Source organism: Xiphias gladius, chromosome 22, assembly GCF_016859285.1.
Source record: "Xiphias gladius isolate SHS-SW01 ecotype Sanya breed wild chromosome 22, ASM1685928v1, whole genome shotgun sequence".
NCBI classification, from domain to species: Eukaryota; Metazoa; Chordata; class Actinopteri; order Istiophoriformes; family Xiphiidae; genus Xiphias; species Xiphias gladius.
Genome location: NC_053421.1, coordinates 753,869 through 775,697, shown reverse-complemented (window position 1 = coordinate 775,697; position 21,829 = coordinate 753,869). Strand labels below are relative to the sequence as shown.

The following is a 21,829-nucleotide window of genomic DNA, read 5'->3' as shown; positions in this document are numbered from 1 at the left end:
TGTGCCTGACCATTAAGGGCTTTCTAGGTGAGGAGGAGGATTTTAAATTCTATTCTGGATTTTACAGGGATACAGTGATGCTAACACGGGAGATATATGATTTCTTTTCCTAGTTCCGGTCAGTACTCGTGCTGCAGAATTCTGGATTAGCTGGAGAGTATATAGAGACTTGTTGGGATAGCCTGATTATAAGGAATTACAATAATCCATCATAGAGGTAATAAAAGCATGGACTAGTTTTTCAGCGTCTTTCTGAGACAGGTTGTACCTGATTTTTGAAATGTTACGTAGGTGAAAAAAAGGCCTTCATTGAAGTTTGTTTTATGTGGATGTTAAAGGACATATCCTAATCAAAGAGAACTCAGAGATTCCTGACAGTGGTGCTGGAAGCCGGGGCAGTGCCATCTAAAGTAACTATATCATTAGATAATGTGTTTCTGAGGTGTTGGGGACCAAGTACAGTAACTCCAGTTTTGTCTGAGTTTAACAGCAAAAGTTGCTGATCATACAGGTCATTTGTCCCTAAAGCGTCCTTGAAGTTTAGCTTAGTGATTGGTTTCACCAGGCTTAATTGACAGGTACAATTGGGTATCATCTACATAACAGGGGAAGTTTATGGAGTGCTTCCTAATAATATCGCCTAAAGGATGCATATATAGGGTGAATAGACCTGGTCCAAGCACATAACCTTGTGGAATTCTGTGACTGACTTTTGAGTATACGGAGGATTAATCATTAAAAGCATAAAATTAAATCAATCTGATAAATCAGACTTAAACCATCTTAGGGCAGTTATGCCAATTAAATATTCCAGTCTCTGTAATAGGATGTGATGATCAATAGTGTCAGATACAACACTAAGATCTAACAAGACAAGTACAGAGACAAGTCCTTTATCCAATGCAATTACAGCATCATTTGTAACTTTCACCAGTGCTGTCTCTCTCCTGACTAAAAATCCTTAAATTAACTATTGTTATGTAGAAAGTCACACAACTGGTTGGCAAAAGCTTTCTCAAGGATCTTAGAGAGAAAGGGAAGGTTAGATATGGGTTAGATATGGTGCTATAGTTGGTTAAAACACCTGGATCAAGAGTAGGTTTCTTAAGAAGAGGTTTCCAGCAGCTACAGCTACTGTAGCTGTAGGGACTGTGGTACATAGCCAGTTAATAAAGACAGATTGATTATATCTAGTAAAGCTAACCAAGGGTAAAATTTGGTTTGGGGTCTAAGAGACAGGTTCATGGTTTAGATGAAGAAATTGTTAGTTAGTGATGCTCAATGGGAGAAAAACAAAAAAACAGAAAATATATATCAGGTTTTACATTTTTTTCAAAGGTTCCTGTGTTTTGAGATAAATCGGTGCCTGTTGAGGGCAGGAATTGGTGAATTTTGTCTCTAATAGTTAGAATTTTATCATTAAAGAAGCCCATGAAGTCATCACTACTGAGAGCTATGAGGATACATGGATCAATGGAGCTATGACTCTCTTTCAGTCTGGCTACAGTGCTGAAAAGAAACCTAGGGTTGTTTTTATTTTCCTCTATTATTTGCATTACAGAGGGCCTAGACTATCATGCCAGGCTAAGCAAAATTCTTCCCATTTCCAGTAACTTTGGAATGAGTTAAAATTGAGTTTAGGTTTAGGTTAAATTAATAAGCTTGAATTAAAAATAGCTGCAACTTCACCTCCTCAGCCAGTGCCTTGAGGAATGTGAGTATTAATATGACAGGGGGATGGATTCATTTAAGCTAACATATTCATCATGACACAACCAGGTTTCAGGAAGACAAATTAAATCAATATGATGATCTGATATGGTGATCGGATTTTTGATTGTTTCCTAATACAGCCTTAGATGGCAGAGGTCTAATGTTTAAGAGATTTAATTCTCCTGTTTTGTTTTTACTTTTGCGGTGGTTGTCTTAATTTATATTACGTTTTTAATATTAATATTTTAATAATAATATTCTCTTCTATTTCCTTTTGATTTCATTAATTTAGGTGGTCAGGGGGCAGACACAGTCTCTATGGGTTTTTGGGTGGGTAACTGATGTAATGGAAGCACAGAGAGGCGTGTAAGACCGCTACTCTGCCTCCTGGTCTCAATTCTGGGTTGTCATGGTTGTGGCTTTCTAATAAATTCGGTCAGATTTCTAGATTTGACAGCTGTTCCATCCAGTGTGGGATCTATGCCTTTCTCCTAATGAGACCACGTCTTCCCCAGAAAGTCTCCCAATTATCTAGAAAGCCGTTTGCTGGACACCAGCAGTTGAATGATGGCATGTGGCTATACATGTCATCACTGGTCAGATTAGGCAGGGGCCTTTAGAATGATGACATGCGACTATACATGTCATCACTGGTAAGATTAGACAGGGGCCCAGAGAAAACTACAGAGTCTGACATTGTCTTTGCATATATATGCACTGACTCAACATTAATTTTTGTGACTGCCAGTTGGAGTAATTGTGTGTCATTACCGTTGACGTGAATAACAATCTTACTATACTTAAATTTATCCTAAGCCAGCAGATTTTAATAGGATTAAACCTCGCCCACTCTGGCCCCAGTAATCTATTTGACTATGGTTGTCGGTGCTGCTAAATTCTCGTTTCTCAAGATAGAGCTGCCAATAAACAGAGTTGGTTTCTCAGCGAGTGTGTCACTGAGTGGGGAGTATCTGTTTGAAAACGTGAATTGGTTAGTGGTGAACCATGGGCTTCTGCTTAGGGCTATGCTTATTGTTACGGACAGCCAGCCCGCCGCCCTGGCTTCCCAGCTGCTAAGGAGATGCCGGGGTCAAAGCAGGTGTAACACTGGGTTGTCTCGCACCAACTACTGGGGCCTGGCTTACTACCACAGCCAGCAATCACCACTGTAAATAAACTGCATTTATTACATGTACTATTATCGCTAAAGGAGGCAGAGGAATAACTGAATATAAAACACACCGAGCAAAGGAGACAGGAGAGGGAGAAGGAGAGAGAAGCCATCACTGACTGCTAAGCAAGTAACTAGCAGATCTTAATAGCTTGTAAAAAACTGTGATGTGGCGAAAAATTTGCTAAAAGAAGGGGAGAGCTAAGAGTGACTGAGCAGAACTAGTGTAGGTTTGCATGTACAACGGGTAATTAGCCACTGTAATGAAGAAAATAATAAAATTAACTAGGTAGAGGCAGAGCAGCAAAACTTGCTCCCAGCAACCGGAATGACACAATAAGCTTACCCACGGCATGTCAGTAATGCTCGGGACCAGCTGACAGAAGGGACTCTTTCAGGGGTTCAGTTCTTGGGTTTGTAGTGCATGAAACCTCAGTGTTTCTTGGGGGCTCAATTTGAGATGTAACCGAAATTTAAGTCTTCTTTTTTTGAATGTTAATAAGCAATGGGTAATGGGTTTATTCTCTTCTGCATGCACTGGTCGGGGTTTTTCTTTGGATTTTTGATTGGACCTACAGAATTCTGCATGGAGGCCCCTATGGTATGCTTGTCCCATCTAGTGTAGTCCTGAAGACTGAGTGGACCCCCAAAAACTCCAATACCCTAACTGGTTGGATTACAAATATTTTAGTCCAAATTCTGATTGGAATGTCTATTTTGTAACATTTTCTTCTAATTAAATAAAATTCTATACATGCTTTCTGTTTCAGTGCATTCATTGCTAGACCAAAGTTACCTGAGGCCCTGATTTTGAGCAATCTAGATGGGTGTTTCCTAATTTGAATTGGTATTTGGTTTCGTGAACCATTTTGGTTTCGTGGGCTTATTTTGGAAGATCGTGATTTCAGATTTGTTAAAATTGCCTGTCAAGGCCCAGTTCTGACAGTACTGCTCCAGGAGGTCCAGATGCTGCTGTAGCCCTTGTTGTGTGGGTGACAGCAACACCAGGTCATAAGCATTGGCAGAGTTTAACTTCTTTATTGTTAAGGATTAAGCCAGGGGTTCCAGATTGCTCCAACTGCTAGGTCATCAATGTAGATGTTAAATAGAGTTGGAGATAAGCTGGTACCCTGAAAGATGCCTCTCCCTTCAGTTAAGAGATCTGTAGTTTTGCCAATTTTTACTTCACATTTATTACTGACATTTTTAAACTTAATTATGTCATAAAGTTTATCCCCTACACCGATCTGGAGAAGTTTATAATACAGTCAAAAGGACATTACCCTGGGCCTGGTCTTTTAAATGTCCCATATTTTAACACTTATAGTTATATCTTTACCATTTATGTGTGTCTATTAAACACTTCAGTCATGGTGTTAACAAAAAATAGTGTTAATTTGATTTTACCCCTCTTTTCTGTGGGCCTCTTTCTGTCCCAATCATACATGGGCAGGTTTTACTGGTAGGCGGAAGTAACCGCCCACTATTCATCAGCAAATGCTCTGATAGGCTAGGCACAGATCAACTCACAAGGTGGCCTGGGATGAGATTTGGCAGAACGCTACGGTAAAAATGGCTGTAGAATCAGTATGATGCAAAATGTGGACAGTAATATGCATGTACAGCCACTCTCAGTTTATACTAATCAACTAGCTCCGCTCCAAGCACACCTTTATCTGCCCTTACAGCAACCATACCATCACTGCCTCACTCTCGCTCGCCCACACACACTCCGCTAGTTTACTGTTAGCCATTAGCCGGCACAATGCAGTTAAAACAGTAGTGGTACCTAAAACATGCAAAGACCATCTAAAATTGCAAAGTACTTGCTCTTCAACACAACTGATACCATAACTTTCTGTCTTACAATTACAGTTAGTAACACAAGATTGTTTACACTGTCTTACCCAACCAGACAACTTAGCTGCCGTGCCTATTGGTTTTCTGGTTTCAACGTAGAAACCGGATCAAATTTTTACTGACTTGTAAAGCTGAGGGGCCATCTTGTTGTTCAGGAGCAAGAGCAATGAAAGTAGTAAGCGATTTCATATTTTCACAGCTTTTATTGAACACCTCCGAGTTAAAAAAAAAACACTAAACACAACCTTTAATGCTAGAGATGAATTCTGAGTCTATGCTCTTTAGTCCAAAAGCTGAAGAGTACAGAGTCTGAATGTAACATGAGCTAATAGATAGCGATTTCATGAATAGTTTCTGAAACACCAGATAGCGCAACTTGGACAAATCATCAGTGATGAACCCGGGGTCATAGGGTATTTCAGGTCTTAGATAATCAGACACCCTCATTCAGTCAACCAAGCTGGGGTTGATCAGTGCCCAGCTTGTGTCCAAGTAGCACTCCACACCATGGATCACCCCTCTCAATCCACAGCCACCTCAATGCTTGTTCTACAGCTTCAGTGATGTTCTTGGTGGCTCTAACCACTTGCTAACTTTCAGCTGCCAGTCTGAAAGCTGATGCTAGCAGCCAAGTTGAGGCCCTGAGCTCCACCTGGGGTTTTTCTCCCATCCTGACAAAGTTGATGTTGTGTCTTGTTAGGAGCTGATGTTTGCTCTGTTGGATTCTGGTGCAGATAGTGTCAGCTACTGCAATCAGCTCCTGGTCATGGCGGCACCTGTACCTCCCCTCTCCCATGGCTTGTGGGCAGCAGCTCAAGATGTGCTCCAAAGAACCTCATGCCAGGCACATCTGCGAAGGAACTGACTGATGTTTTGTTCGAAGCCCTCCAAGATGGTCATTGGAACTTCATATATCCGCATTGACAAGAGAAGTCTTGGCAGGATACCATGCGGATAAATCCATGCCTTGAACTTCCCTGGAAGTCCTGACTTATCCACTGCTGATAGCCATACTTTCAGCTCCATACGAGTTGACTGGACCAATGCAGTGTCTCTCAAGGTGCGGTCGAAGATTTTCCACAGGCTCTTCACAGGCTTCCTCGACACCAATGGAATCTGGACTCCTCCAAAAGAGAAGAAGTGTTTGTCAGACACCCCTCGCTTCCTTGGGACCAAGGACCTGGATTTGTTTGGCTTTAAACTCAGTTTTGCCCATATAATGAGCCTTTGTAGCCCTTGGAGGTACCACTGGCATTCTGGCACTGCTGATGCTGTGACAGTCAGGTCTACCATGAAGGCTCTCCAAGATGGTTAACGTGTGCCAGACACTGACAGGGGGCCCCTACATTCCACTTCTGCTGACTTGATGAGAATGTTCATCGCCAAGGCAAACAATGACACTGATATCGTACAGCCAGTGATGAGACCTTTCTCTAGGTGATGCCATGCAGATGTTTTTGTCCCACTGGTGAATCATAATAATAATCAATTACACACATAGATCATATATAATGGCTCATAAAACAGTATGTTGAAATATAAATTTAATTCAATGATGATTCAATACAGAAAGTACAAAATACAATCAGGAAGTAAAGAGCAGGCAACAGCCTAGTTAAGGTTAGGCTGTGCCTTTCTGTTATTTCCTTTGTTTAAAGCTGTGTTCCCCTCTCCTGTGTCTCTTGTTTGTCCCCAGTTTGTCTCTCTCCCTGTCTGTGTGTGTTTGTGTGTCTGTTTGGGCATGGCTATCTGGTTTCCTCCTGCCACCAATCCACCTACACACCTGAAACCCATCCACTAAACACTCAACACCTGCACTATAAACACCCCAGTTCTTCACTGTAGTCTTCGCCAGATCATTCAGTTTGCCAAATGGTCCATTCTCTGTCGCTGCTTCTGTTTGTTTGCCTTGCCAAGCTCCATGTCTGTCTGCAACTTCTGCCGAAGACCTATTAATCCCTGCCTGCTTTGCTCCACTGTTTTTCCTGGCTTTACCCCCAAACCCTCACCACTACTAGTCTACAATAAACCTGCTTTTGAACCTTTGAATACCTCTAGTGTGAGTGCTGTCTCAGAGTCCAAACTACAACGAAGCCTAGCAATGTATGTCTGATGTCTGAGTAGTTGGCCAGTACCTGTGCATAGGTAGCCTGCATCCCAGGGAGTGGCATGTCTTGATCCATGTCAGGCTGTGCTTCTGCATAGTGTGCTGCTCCAGATATGTGCTCTCAAGGTCTGGCTCCACTGCCTGCCCAATTTGGGTGGGGCTCTGCTGGGTTGGGCTCCGGTTAGCTGGACTCTGGTTTACTGAGTTCTGGTGGGTTGGGCTTTTGTAGGCTAGGGTCTGCTGGGGTGTGCATTCCAAATTGCAGTCTCCTCTTCTTTGGCCAGTTTGATTTGTGCTGCTATCCATGGTTGGGCTGTGGCTGTCCTGTGGTGGGGTGTGGGACTGGAGGCTCTCTGTCGGCTCTTGTCCTTCTCAGGTCCTCAGCAACTAGCATCCAGACGTAGTCCCGGTCCAGGTGGACGCCTGTGTGGATTTTGTTTAGTGATGCAGTGTGTAGATGATGATGTTAGCCCTAGTGTGCTGTCTGAGCCACCTTGATGATGGCTTCTGCCACGCTCTCTCATTTGTGGCACTCTGTTACAGAGTGGATGATGATATTGTCAGGGTCACTCAGGTGTGTCTCTCTGCTCCATATCCTTTCTCATCTGACATAGTTTAATTTGTTCAATGAAGCTCATTTCAGTTTCATTTCGTCTTTCAGCTGCTGAATTTTGTCAGACTCCAACAGTTTCTTTCTTTCTGAATTCTGTTTTCTCCACTTTTAGAAGGGAGAGACGCTCCCGAATGCACTGCACTGACACTGGTGTGTCCTGGGTGTGTGGGGGCTGTTGAAGCGGGCTGGTGGAGGGGTGCTGGAGACTGTGTGGACATGGCAGGTTGGAGCAGTAGTGCTAGGAACTGAAGGCTGATCGGTTGAATCTGATGGAACTGTAAGTCTGGTAGTTGAAATCTGGGTGTTTGAGTCTGATGGAGCTGTAGCTGCTGTTGCTAAAGGCACAGAGGACTTTTCCCACCAGCAAGAGTTTTCAGTCTGCTCAAGTCTCTTCCAGTTTTGCCTGAGACCCATGAACCATCACTGTGCCTGTGTTGTGAAGACTGATGTTGAATTTTGGTGCGGTGTCTTTAAATAGCTGTCAGATGCGTTTGTTGCCCATCACTTTTAAGGTCATTATATTATTCATCGAGAGGGGAATGCCAAGCTCCTGGGTGCTCCGTAAAGAATGCCAGGTCTGTAATTAATGCTGTTTTAAAGTCTTCTCTGAGTTTCTCAGGGTGGTCTCTGACCAGCTTGCTTCTGTATTTCTTTCTCTCTGCTTCACTGGTCATATCCCTTTAGTAGTGGATCAACAGACTATCTAGACTCCATCTATTTGGTTGTAGCTGTTTTGGCTACACTTTCCAATGGAGAAAAATTACTGCTGTGTTCTCAGTTTTATTTATATACAGAGCTAAGTGGTACACCTATGTCTTTACATGGATGTACCAGAAGTCCAGTTTTTCTTTAAATAAAAATGTTCCTATCCTTCAGGAATGGTCTGTAGATGATAATAATTCATATTCTTGTTTCTTTCCCTGGCTTATATTTGTTGTTACTTTTCTCCTCCTTTTGCTGTCCTTTTTAGTAATTATGTCCTGGTCTAGGTCTGAGATTCCATGGCAGTGGGTAGCTGAGAGTTGACGGTTGGTGCTGTTACCAGTTAGTTTGCAAGGTAGCTAGCTTTTTCCACAGATTTGTTTACTTATTTTAGTTTATTGGTTTCTCAGATTGACTTGAAACTTGCCAACTTTATTCCCAAATTCTTAAAGTTTAATTTAATATCAAACTTACTACTAAACGTGATGTAAAAGTTAAATACATTGCTTAAATAGGAGCTCATGATTTGTTTCTTCTTCTCTCTCTGTTTGCTATGGTCACAGATAACTCAGATCAGCTGTTCTGGAACCAAAAACTCGGGATTTCCCATTTCAAGGGTCATCAACTCAGAGTAAAGGGTTAATATGAGAGTTTGTTAAACCTGGCGGGATGACCTAACACAGCTGACGGAAGTAACTCAGGGTATTGTTGACGCGAGGGGCTTACTGGTAGAGTTTTAACAGGACGCCATTTTGCTCCTGGAAACGGAGGGAGAGCAGCAGAGGTTGTAGCGATTAAACAAACTGTACGCATCTTCAGGTAAATCAGATATATTCAGTGAGTAAGATTCAGTGTTATGAGAGTGTGCTGTTGAAGCTGATGTGGTTGTCATTGAAACAAAATACAACCGAGATATGTGACACAACGCAGCGTTAGCTGAGGAACTAGCCATGAAGCTAGTAACTGACCACGAACAGCCCAAACCCATGTTGTTGTGTTGCCCGGAAAGGTATCAGTAAAGTCAACTGAACAAAGTGCTACTGGATCATTAGTCTTAAGTATGTGCTTTTGGTCCTCGGCTGAACAGGTTCGGTCCATGTCAGCCATGACTGTTAGCATTTAAAGCTAGCTGGTTGTTGGAGGGAGTTGAGCACGACCTCCTTTCCTGTGCGGGGACCGCTGGTGTAACGCTGCTTAACACGGCCTACACCGTAGAAGCCTCCTACATGTGTTATTTAAGACTAGAGATGTAACTGTCTGTCACCATGCACGACCCTTCAGCGAACAGGACCTTCAGCGTTGGCTCGCATGAACGTGTTGTGGTCTGCATCTTCATCGCCCACAGCGCAAAATCATACAATGCTGGGTGATACAAACTTTGAAAATCCTCATTGATTGGAAACCGACTCGTGGTCTATCTGTATAATAGAGATGGAGATTACAGCCACTTTAAATGTTGCCTAATTTCCAAATTGTGGTGCCTTTCAAAAATCTCAAATTACTAGTTATTCATCATCAAAAAGTAATGAAGTCCACATCAGTCTGGATGTAGAGTCGAGCATTGCACCATCTCAGCTCTTAGCTTGGCTTTACATGCTGTTGTTGGTGTAGACTACTTTATATAAACACGGTATCTCCATATTCTGAGATTTATCAAAAGCCAGTCAATCCATTCTTTATTTATTTCTTCTCCTCGGTCAGCTTTAATTGGTTTCAGAGCTGTATCTCAGACACAAATGGGTGTGACTATTGGGCTGGACCAATCTCTACATCTGCCAGTTACTATATAAGTGCAGCAGGGAACAGTTCTGGGCCCAGTCTTGATCACCATTAATATAAATTATATACAGTGTATTGTCTCTGTCTGCAATGATAGTGTTGTAACTGTCGCTGTAACTAATTCATTTTCCTCTCGAGTGACTCCAGTGTCTGACTGATGCGTCACAAATCCTGTATCAGACATTGAATAGGTGTCAGGGTATGATAGAAATGTGTCTCTGGGACCCATTCTACAGTGCAATTAGTATTGTATTTGTTTTTATTGTATTTTGTAGTGATTGTATGGACTTACTTTATATCTGTAATTTTTGGGTATCTAGTTGATAAATCTGAAACAAACTGCCTCTTATCTTGTTTGAAATTACTCTTTTGTTCCTAGTTCCTGAAAAATAAATGTAATGGAACTTAAGTAATAACAATCTGCAAAGCCACCTACACGACTATTTTCAATAATTGTCCCATACCTCCCTGTAGAAGAGTCAGTATTCTTTACTGTTGATGTTTGTTTTTTGTAATATTATTTATTTTGTAGCATAACAGTAAATAGTTTTGCTGTTTAAACAAAAAAAAAAAGCATGCATACTCAATCAACTTACCCTGTTTAAATTAATTAAAAATAATTAGTATTAAAGTTTTGCTGTCTTGAACAAAATGCTGTCATAGAGTCATAGATCCTCAACATTTAATGAACGAATGCACCTTGACCATAACTGCATGTCTTTCACCCTGACTCTTCAGACACAATGGCGAGTCCAGGGAAAGACAGCTACAGGATGAAGAGCTATAAGAACAAAGCTTTGAATCCTCAGGAGATGCGTCGAAGAAGAGAGGAGGAAGGAATCCAGCTACGCAAACAGAAAAGAGAGGAGCAGGTAAACACTCTTTCACCTTGAACCACTTGTTTAAAACCCTTTTTACATTAGGGCTCTATTTTAATTGCATAAGTGCAACTGCAAATGCAAAGTGGTAGGTCTTGGGTGCACCTGTCATTTTGGTTTATGTTTATGCAGCAATGCAAAGTGCAAAAGGGCTGGCTGAGGTGGAATATATAGTATTGCCATAAGTATTTGGACACTGACACAATTTTCATAATTTTGCCTCTGTACACTACCACAGTGGATTTGAAACAAAACCATCAAGATGTGATTGAATTGTAGATATTCATCTTTAATCCAAGGGGTTTAACAAAAATAACTGTTTTAGGTATTAAACAGATATAAATACTACTTACTTCTTTAAAAAAAACACAAAAAAAAAACCCTACACCATCTGCTTTTGGCTACAGATTTGTGGTGCCACTCTGCTCCATCCAGACAGTATGATTTCCTGAAATAGTAATTTCTCCAACTGTTGATTGGTTATTGTCATGCTTCACTGTGATTGGCACAGCTTTTTCAGACCGATTAGACCAGTGATGTGGCTGGCTGAGAGTGTACTTGTTAATCACCACACCATCTGATCTACAGTTAGGTCCATAAGTTATTGGAAAGTGACACAATTTTTGTAATTTTGTCTCTGTACAAAATAATAAATTAATTAATAGTTTCACCATCTGTTCATCAAGCCAAGGTGATAAAATATAAACACCAGGTTAATCATGTGACCTTGACTCTGTGCCCACAGCTGTTTAAGAGGAGAAATGTATGTGTACCTTCAAAAGATGATTCAATGCTGGAATGTCCAATCCAGGATCCAGACATCAGCTCCACAGTACCTGTTGCAGGTGTAAGTGTTTTATGTTGAGTTGAGTTTAATGTTGTGTTCCTTCCTTGAATGTATTCATAGTTGAGGCCCCAATATCAACCTTATCTGACTAAGCTCATTTGTTTTTATTATTGTGCTTGGCTACAAACTGATTTGAACATCGTTCTAATGATATCTAATGTTGATTTTTGTGCAGGATGGGGTAATAACTCCAGAAATGGTTCAGATGATTTTTTCAGAAGACCCAGACCAGCAGCTAATTGCTACACAGAAATTCAGGAAATTACTCTCCAAAGGTTTGTGTTGCATCCTGGGAATCCTAATATTTATATAAATTATTTGATCTGAATTTCAAGTAATAATCTCTCATGGCTTTATTTAAGTATCTTTTTTTACCACTCCTTTATTGATTAATACAACAGAGATTAAACTGAATGAATAAAGCGCCAGCTTTCGGATGCATTAGTAACATCATAAGTGAACAGACTGGTTGAAAAATGATGATGATAATGCTGAAATGCATCAGTCGCAACCACCGAAGATGCAACTATTTAAGTTTAAGTAATTAAAAGATACAAGATACAAAAAAGAGAGTCTTGATATTTTTGAAAAATACACAAATTTGGGCGATCAACTAGATACTGTTCAGTAAGGTTTCACCTGCCTGAGCAGTAGAGTCAAGTAGAATCACTTAACTCTCTAATGGTTTGTGTTAGTGTCATATTACAAGTTAGCTTTATATCCAAGTACACTTTATGTTGAACAACAAGTTATACAGGCCTATAATCTCTCCATGCACATTAGTTGATCAGAACCACTGCCTTCTTTTAAATCTCTTTCATTTTTTGAATCAGGTTACATTCAATAAGAGATGAGATCTGATTTTTTTCCTCTGCACAGAACCAAACCCACCCATAGATGAGGTCATTTCCACTCCTGGTGTTGTGAATCGTTTTGTGGAGTTCCTGAAGAGGAGTGAAAACTGCACGCTGCAGGTAAGAGCTCCACAGCACCGCACACGGCCTGTGTGCATGAAGCTATGATCAGCATGACATATCAGACATCTTTTTACTGATTTATCTGATGGTGAAGCCTGAATGGTTTCACTGTCAGATAAAAAACTATGGTTTTCTAATAGATGTGTTACTGAAAACACATTTTGTGTTCACCATGGGATGTGAGCAGTATCCAGAATTCAATTTCTGGCTCTCAGAGACATGGTACATCTCAAATGTTCCTATCCACAAGAGCTTCTATCAGTCAGAGTAGTGAATGTGTTTAATATATATGAAATGTCGATTAAGCAGTATAGAGGATAATATTTTTTATATTGGTTTATCCATTTGTACTTGCCCAGGAACAACTGTCATGTTTTTAACTTGCTGGGTGGTCATTTCAGACTGTGGATTGATTGAAGTGCCATGTGTGTATTATGTGTGTGTTTCGTACAGTTTGAGGCAGCGTGGGCACTAACCAACATCGCTTCTGGTACCTTCCTGCACACCAAGGTGGTCATTGAAACAGGAGCTGTTCCCATTTTCATTGAGCTGCTGAACTCTGAGTACGAGGATGTCCAGGAACAGGTGTGAGGCTACAAGATAACATATTAAACATGGGCAAAAGTGTTAAACCATAAAACATTTTAAATGTGTCTTTGTTAAAACAGATGCTCTCTACATGCAGTGTTGAAGCTCTTGCCTCAAAATGCAAGATTACTGTTTTACAGTGACAAATATCAAGTAGGCTGTGCAATAGATGGCTGATAGTTCTCTCCTTCATTCAGAAACTAAAAGAAAGCCTTTCTACAGCTGATTGGACAAAAGCAACCACTAAGAGATGGATAATACAGCGATATATACCATGAAAGGATGTACATTTATTTAATATTTCTGGTGGTATTACACCATGTTTCAAATCAGTAACCAGGATTGATTTGTCATATTAGGTATTATTGGACTTTTGTCAGGTTTTTGCATCAGTGTGATGAAGATGACTCATAATTTATTGAATAGTTGAATTTGCTGATTTGACAATTGGAAACAGACAGACAGGAATGTCTGGTTCTTTTATCCAGAAACAGTTTCTGATTAGATTTGCAGAAAATATGTAATATTACAGCATTAGTTCTTTTCCAATACTCACCTGTATAATGAACCTTCCTTGCTGTGCTTTTTTAAAACACATGTCCTGCATTATTAATTGCCTTGTTTGTGGTGTTACAAAAAAGCTGCTGCCTTTCTTTCCCTTGAGAGTACCTGGAACTTTGATTTAATATCACCTCCTGAGCAGTGCTGAAATTTAGGTTCGGGGACTTGCCCCCGAAGTGGGGGGGTTCAGTGGAAACAAAAAGAGGAACCTATGACAATGGATACACTATGCTATGGGTTACTAAGTTCCAGTAGTGGAATAGACTGATAGACTTTGATATCACAACCACTAAGTGACTGTGTGTTGTGTTTCAGGCTGTGTGGGCGTTGGGGAACATTGCAGGAGATAATGCTGAGTGCAGAGACTATGTGCTCAACTGTGGCATCTTGCCGTCTCTACAGCAGTAAGTGTCCTTCCTCTGTCTGTCTGAATGTTTCAAATAGTACATTATATACATTACAACAACTGGATCCCTTGTTGTCATGTCCAGGCTACTCGCTAAATCCAATCGTCTCACAACAACCCGGAATGCAGTGTGGGCTCTGTCAAACCTATGCCGAGGGAAGAACCCGCCACCAGATTTTGCCAGGGTGAGTCCAGTTGTCATGACTAAACTGGAATAAGGCCTTATTTCTGCTCTCAGAATTAATTTTTGTACAAGCTCTGGTATTAAACTGGACCCCTTTTTTTTTTTTTATGTCCTTGTCTCTGGTGTTTGTCAGGTGTCTCCTTGTCTCAGTGTGCTGTCCAGACTTCTGTTCAGTAGTGATCCAGATGTGCTGGCTGATGCTTGCTGGGCTCTGTCCTACCTTTCTGATGGTCCAAATGAAAAGATCCAGACGGTCATTGACTCTGGGGTCTGTCGCAGATTGGTGGAGCTGCTCATGTAAGATACTGACAGGTCCACATTATAGGAGAGTAGTTAGTTCTTGATTTACTAGAGGAAGAGCAGGCCAAGTTGAATTGTCAAAATATCAAGCTGACATGTATGTGACAATGCATGACCAGGTGTCCTGTTACAATAAAATTATGGAGTCCATTATTCTCTTGGGACACTCCAGAATGTATTATCATATTTATACTGAAAAACAAAAAAGATCTTCGTCGTTTATAACTATATAATTTAACTGAATGAAGGATTTTAGTCATCTGACAAGTTATCAGAGAACCAAGCTGAACAAATGACAGTGGCAGCTCAGCTCTCAGACAACTGCCCCTCCGAGAATTCCTGTGCCTTATGAACAGTGTCAGAGAAACACTGACTTTTTTTTTTTTTTAAATGTGTAGTCAGTGTTTTTACCAAATTTAGTCACTGGGGCCACTTGTTTTGGAGAGGAGGAGACATCTGTGAATAATTCAGCTGACTGTAAAAACCTCCTGAACGACTGACACTGAAGGAACCTTAACCAGGAGAAGCTGTCTAAGGATGGCAATGGTGGTGAAGACACCAACTCCCATGATCCCACGCTACTTCATGAAGTCACCAAACTCAGTCTTTTGTGATTGTTTCGATTGAGAGACCCCTCGAAGCAGAAATTACATACTGTGCGTTTAACTGTGGCCTTTTTGGCTTTATTGATCATCCTTCGTGGAGATTCAGGGAAACAGGGACTCACGTAAAACAGTGTATATCAGGGCAAGCAGTGAAAGTCCGCAAAGGCTTTTATAACAAAACTTTGTACTCGCCTGTGATCCCAGCGCAGTCAGCCATAACGGCAGTTCCATATGGCTACTTTCTGTTTGGGTTCAGACTCAAACAAATGTTTGAAATGATTCATGTGAAAAATATTAATTTGTAAAAGCTGTAGAAGGTTCAGGTTGCCTGCTCTGATACACATTGTTCTGCACCACTCCTTGTTTCCGAAAATCTCTACAATGGGCCAGGCGAGTACGAAGGTAGTACCACCCATAGAGCCACAATGGCCACATTTATGGGAAATATGTCAGGTTAAAATATACTGGAGTGTTCCTTTCTACTGTTCTTCTTGTCAGTAGAAAGCCCTAACCTGAATTAATGTATGCACATGTTTTTAGCAGATTCATGCAGAGTGTAAAGATGTTCGTTGTTGGAAAAACTGATCATTTTTAATTTAATATTTTCAGTTTTGTTTTAGTGTGAAAACTCTAAAACTGAATTTTAGAACAACACTCTAATCTCAACATTGTGCACTGTGAATTTTTTTATAGGCACAGTGACTATAAGGTTGTTTCTCCTGCTTTACGTGCGGTTGGCAACATTGTAACGGGAGATGACATCCAGACTCAGGTAGAGGCTCAGTTACTCACAGTTTCCCTCACTTAATTTTTAAACGGATTTAAAGGGATCAAATACAGTATTTAATATAAATTTTGCCCTCTGATATCTGTTTGCATGTTATTCATCTTAGGTAATCTTGAACTGCTCAGCTCTGCCATGTTTACTCCACCTCCTCAGCAGTCCCAAGGAGTCCATAAAGAAGGAGGCGTGCTGGACTGTGTCGAACATCACAGCAGGAAACAGAGCTCAGATTCAGGTAAAGGCTGCCTCACCTGTGTTTAGTGTTTCATCTCTGAAGAAGGGCTGCTGTTCAGTGCAGCTGACAACGTTTCTTCTCTTGTCAGAATGTGATTGATGCCAACATCTTCCCAGTACTGATTGAGATCCTTCAGAAGGCTGAGTTCCGCACAAGGAAGGAGGCAGCATGGGCCATTACTAACGCCACCTCTGGGGGCACTCCTGCACAGATAAGGTTTTTACAAGACTTTCACACTCTGGTTCTCAATGATGCACCAAAGGCAGAGGAACACTGAGAATTTGAGATTTCTCCCTGGATAACAGGGAGCGTAACCGGGAATTATAGGAATGCAGTACACATTTTTTCCAACTCCCACACATTCAGTGCATTGAATAAAAAATATAAATCAGTATTCCAGAATTGATCAACTGATTTGGTTAGATCTGCCTGTTGGTAATGATCTAAAATTAAACAGGCTTGTATTTACAGTTTGAAAGTTTAAAAAAAAAAAATCAATAATACAATAAAATGAGCAATTAAAAAAACAATAAACAAAACTATCAATAGCCAAGTTAATGAAACTAAATTGAATAGAAATTGAAATGGTTTATTTGATTAACAATTCTCCTTTTGTGAACAGGTATCTGGTGTCTCTGAATGCTATCAAACCCATGTGTGACCTTCTAACAGTGATGGACTCTAAGATCGTGCAGGTGTCTCTGAACGGTCTGGAGAACATCCTTAGATTGGGAGAGCAAGAAGCCAAACAGAACGGAACAGGCATCAACCCGTACTGTGCTCTTATTGAGGAAGCTTACGGTATAGTTCTGCAGCACATCATGGCTAAAATGCCAGAACTGGACAAAATACATTACTCACACCATTGGCTTCTTAGACAGATGGGACAGGAATTTCATTTTTTCTTTGCTGCTACATTCAGTGAGCCAACATTCTGTCCAGTTACATTCAGGTTTTTTACTCTGATCAGCCTCTCATTGAATAGTTTTCTTGTTATAATACACTTATCTTGTTTCTGGTACATGCACCAATGAAATAATCTAGTAACTGATAAAGTATGTGTGACACATAATACACACACATTCCTTACAATACAAAACATTCAGACAGAACCAAGAAAAGTGTTTTTTTTTTTTTTTTTTTCTTTTCTTTTTTCTTCTTCTAAAAAGCTCACAAGCACCATGTGCACATACATATCTGAGGTTTAGTTCTACTCCCACTTGGATTATTAATATAGCATAAACTGCAAAAGACGAAGTAAACTAATAAAGAAGCACATTATTAAAGAGGTCTGACCTTTGAATCAGGCTCTTCCAGTCCAAAATTATTTGTAATCGCTTTCACCTTGTCAGCAGTAGTTTCATTTAAAGTCATCCTGACCCTCCAAATAGCTAAATAGACAAATCGCTGTGGAAACTACACACAGCTCTGAGATGTCTCAGTGTATTTGTGAGCCAGTGTCACCACCTACATTCTTATCACATAAAATTAAGCTTCCTACACAATGGTGAAAGTTTTTTCATTCAACCTGGCTTTCTCTATCCACTTCACTTAACTAACTAATTTACCGTTAGAAATATTTAATAGCACTTCCTTCCTTGTAATGGATGGTTACATTTCAGGTCATGTAACAAACAAATTCTCAGTTTGAAAAAAAAGAATCACTACCTGTGCATGTTTTGCTTCATTGGCCTTTTAATTCTGCTTGTTGTTGTTACCTCAGACAGCTAAGTGAGAACTTTGCCTGAAGAAAATACTGTGTTAAAATGAACAAAGTGTCAGTGCAATATAGGCCTGCCACTAACAACTACTTCTGCATTGATTAATCTACAGACTATTTTACCGATAAATTGATTTATCCAAATGATTAATTTTCCTTCTGACACTTGCGGTGTCAGAAGGAAAATTAGCACGCCTGTGTTATCTCTTCAGGTGCTCAAGCATAGCGCAACTGCTGCTGTGGTATGCCATCGAAACTTTGCATAGTGTACAAACCACCTTTTTGTTTTGTGATAATCTGAAATACTACTTTCGAGGCCTTGGGTCTTTAGAAACTTTTATACTGAAACAAGGCGGACCATCATTTTCTAAAACTGTAGCGCTGACTGGAGCTGACCAATGACTGGAGTCAAAAACGTAGTGATGTTTAAGAAAAACATGTTATAATGAATTGAAGCATTTTTAGAAAAATTTTTTAAAAAGATGCGTCAGTTTAAGATATTGATGTCAATGTCATTGATTACGGCAACTAATCATGGCAGCCCTACTGCAATGCAGGAAATGGCTTATCAGAGAAGTACAGTATTTCAAACTGGTGTGGTGTAGTAGTATAGAAGTGTAGCACAGAAATAGACAAGACACTATGAGATTTAAGGCACTACAAAGCCATGAACTGATCTTGAATTGTATTATCCTTGACGCTTTGGTAATATCATTCACCTGACATTCATGCAAATAAAGTATACTGAATTGAAATTGAAAATAATTGAATAGAATGAACTGTGTATGTGTGCGTGCTCCCCTGCAGGCCTGGACAAGATCGAGTTCCTGCAGAGCCACGAGAACCAGGAGATCTACCAGAAGGCTTTCGACCTGATTGAACACTACTTCGGCGTGGAGGAGGAGGACGCCAGCCTGGCTCCACAAATTGACCAGAGTCAAGGCCAGTTTGTCTTCCAGCAACAAGAAGGACCCATGGAGGGTTTCCAGCTTTAACCCCACCTCACCTCCACAGCCCCTTCTTCCTGGTCTCTGAGCCTCGGCCTGCTGGCCTGCCAATTCTCCGGGGACCTCACCTAGTCTCTGCTGGGCCAGCTCCACCAGCTCCTCCCCACACCTCCACCTCTAATATGCCTTCACAACACAACACATACTCTGGAGAGACAAAGAGATTTGTGAAAATTGAGATGGAAAGTGAGAGCTCATTTGGCTCCTTAATACTGTTTAAGACTGTGGTATCCTGAATGGAGAGCTCAGCTTTGCTGATTTCCATCCCACTGATGAGATGTCTATGCCATGTTAACGAAGAATTCTCTTTTTTTCCTTATTGCTACAGTATGATGTTCCTTTGACTTCCTGTGATATTTTTTTTATCGTTCTAAATGAAGTTAATAATATTTATGTTACAATTAGAAACTAGTGTCTCCAAATCAACACCCATATCCCTTTTTGAATGTGAAACTACCTCTTCAGTCATCAGAAATAAAGAAGCCGAAAGAGGAAAGAGGGAAAGAAAATCCCTAAATAAACTGAGCATCAGACTGACCCCCCCCCCTTTTTTTTTTTTTTTTTTTTAATTTTAAATTTTATTTTTTTTAAATTATGGCTAAAATCCAATCTTGAATAAAAACCTTGGTATTGAGATTTGGGTGTAGTGGCTGACCTGTCAGCAGTCTGTCTGGCAGGTAGTGGATGTACATACAGTACTACTTTACGTCCTGCTGTTGCCAAGTCTGAAGCAGCTGCATTTGCTCTCTGGGTTTTTCTCCTCTCCTGTCCTTTTTAGCAGGACTTGACAAGCACCTTGAGACTCGAGGTCTTTTATTTATTTGTCTTCTGAGAGCTGTGGAGAAGCTACTCTTTCTCTTCTCCAGCTCTGACAGAGGGCAACTGCTTCCTGGATTATGTAACTGGCCTACTGGCCAAAGTTAGTTTTAAATCTGTAATAGTGTTGGCTGTTCAATAGTGTCTTTGCTGCTTATTTTAAATGTTTTTTTTTTTTTTTCAGAAAGCAGTATCAGAGCAGGATGGGTGCTGTCTATGTTACAGGGTGCAGTGTGTGCAACAATCTTGCTAGTTAAATGAGATCTTTGTTCTGTTTTCTAGTTTGTCACTCTGAACTATCAAAATGATATACCTTAAATTATTTTTTCTGCATGCAATCATTTCCTTGAGGTGATGGGATTAGACTTGGGAGGTCTTGTATATTATATATACATGTAAGAAAGTGAAAAGTATGTAATTGGCTGCAGGAAGGTGTGATATGCAATTATGTTTCCTGGCTGATATGCAGTTGTAGTATATCAAGTCCATCACTGCTTCCTCTTTATGCATCCTTGCAATTTGTCTCCCCTGAACCTTTTTGATTTTTTTTTTTTTTTTTTTTTTTTTTTTCTCTCCCCTCTCCATGTTCTCATTTTGTGGTTGAAGTCTTAAGATCAAAGCACAATGTTTTTTGTTTTTGTTCCTACTTTTGGCTCCACCCCTGAACCATGATTTGACAGTTTTTCGATACATACAAATTTGAGTACAGCAACATTAATTGGTGGACAACCAAACAGGAAATTAATCTATATTTATGTGAAATGGAAAATATTTGTAATGGAGAAATTACATCAAGCACATTTAATTGTGTATAGTTTTCTAATAATTCTGGTTTGTACAATTGTATATCATTTTTTAGGTTTTTGTAGTGTTTTTGTTTTCTCCTCTTTGGGAATTAATTTGCTGTGTTGTTGTGGCTCTCACTAGAAATGTACAGGAGGGAATTACTGTATGCAGCCACAGTCTGTGGTTCCTAACACTGACTGGATCAAAGAGATCTGAAAGTGAAGCTAGCTCAGGCTGTGTGTAATGATGCCTGGCCCCTCTGTGTGGGGATGCACACTTACATTGTGTAACAAGAATTAATAAATTGATCTGTTGGGCTACAAACCATACACACTTGCTTTACTGTTTTTTTGTTGTTGTTTTTTTAAGTTGACTCACGTTTACTGGTGAATTGAGTTGGGAAATATTGTACTTTTTACTATACTACATTTATTTAACAGCTACGGTCACAATATGATAAATTGTTAAACACTTACCAACCCAAGATGAAAAGATATAGTTCAAATTAGCTCTATTTCTATGAGCTATATTGACAAAAGGATGAGTACTTAAAGTATATTTTACTCTTGCAAAAACTGTACTTCTAATGGAGTGTTTTAAAATTGAGGTATCGCTTATTTATGTAAATAATACAAATTATTGTATAATACAAATTAAATGCAATTAACTAATGAAATTAATTCGTATGGCCAGAATTTTTTTTTGTTTTTACAATAAATCTCTCAAAATAAAAATGAATCATTTTTGTACAAAACCTTAGAATTGCATTCATTTTTAGGAGGAAATTGTATTATGTGTAATTAGAGAAAGAACCAACAGACATATGAAATGATTGCAGATTTCATTTTTGGTCGATACACTTACTGGTTTAGTAAGAGCAGACTGGAACAGTAAAATAAGAGGACATCTGCTTATTTTCCAGGACGATTTAAATGCTGAAAAGCTATTGTTGGCTATGCTAGCTTGTTCTTCATGTCTGCCCACTACAACTGGATAGATGTTGTGTTTAGTCAGTGCAAATAGAGCATTTGAGTATTTTGAGTAGGCATGAAGTTAAAGATGACACATTTCTTTAATATTTTAAGCAAGATTACTTTATTTCCACCTTTAACAGTTTCAAAAAAACAAAAGTTTGGGCACCCTGCATGGTCAGTGATTAGTAACACCCCCTTCGGCAAATATTACAGCCT

General features: G+C 39.9%; 1 protein-coding gene and 1 pseudogene across 4 annotated transcripts; one reads left to right on the top strand and one right to left on the bottom strand.

Annotated features, from left to right (window-relative positions):
- Window positions 1-2,120: 2,120 nt before the first annotated feature.
- On the bottom strand, window positions 2,121-2,997 carry LOC120784386 (annotated as a pseudogene).
- A 3,743-nt stretch (window positions 2,998-6,740) lies between these two features.
- On the top strand, window positions 6,741-19,594 carry kpna5 (karyopherin alpha 5 (importin alpha 6)). Of its 4 annotated transcripts, XM_040118165.1 has the most exons (14): window positions 8,747-8,985; window positions 10,684-10,817; window positions 11,569-11,670; window positions 11,846-11,945; window positions 12,550-12,644; window positions 13,101-13,232; window positions 14,112-14,200; window positions 14,288-14,387; window positions 14,520-14,683; window positions 15,985-16,063; window positions 16,185-16,310; window positions 16,399-16,526; window positions 16,933-17,111; window positions 18,838-19,594. In XM_040118165.1, exons 2-14 carry the CDS (start codon window positions 10,689-10,691, stop codon window positions 19,023-19,025), a joined length of 1,611 nt encoding a protein of 536 aa, XP_039974099.1. In that variant the 5' UTR covers window positions 8,747-8,985; window positions 10,684-10,688; the 3' UTR covers window positions 19,026-19,594. The 4 variants fall into 4 exon arrangements, with proteins under 4 accessions (XP_039974098.1, XP_039974097.1, XP_039974095.1 ...); XM_040118164.1 differs by lacking the exon at window positions 8,747-8,985 and adding an exon at window positions 6,741-6,803 and having other exon boundaries at window positions 16,933-18,943; XM_040118163.1 differs by having other exon boundaries at window positions 8,744-9,003; window positions 16,933-18,943.
- The last annotated feature ends 2,235 nt before the right edge of the window (window positions 19,595-21,829 follow it).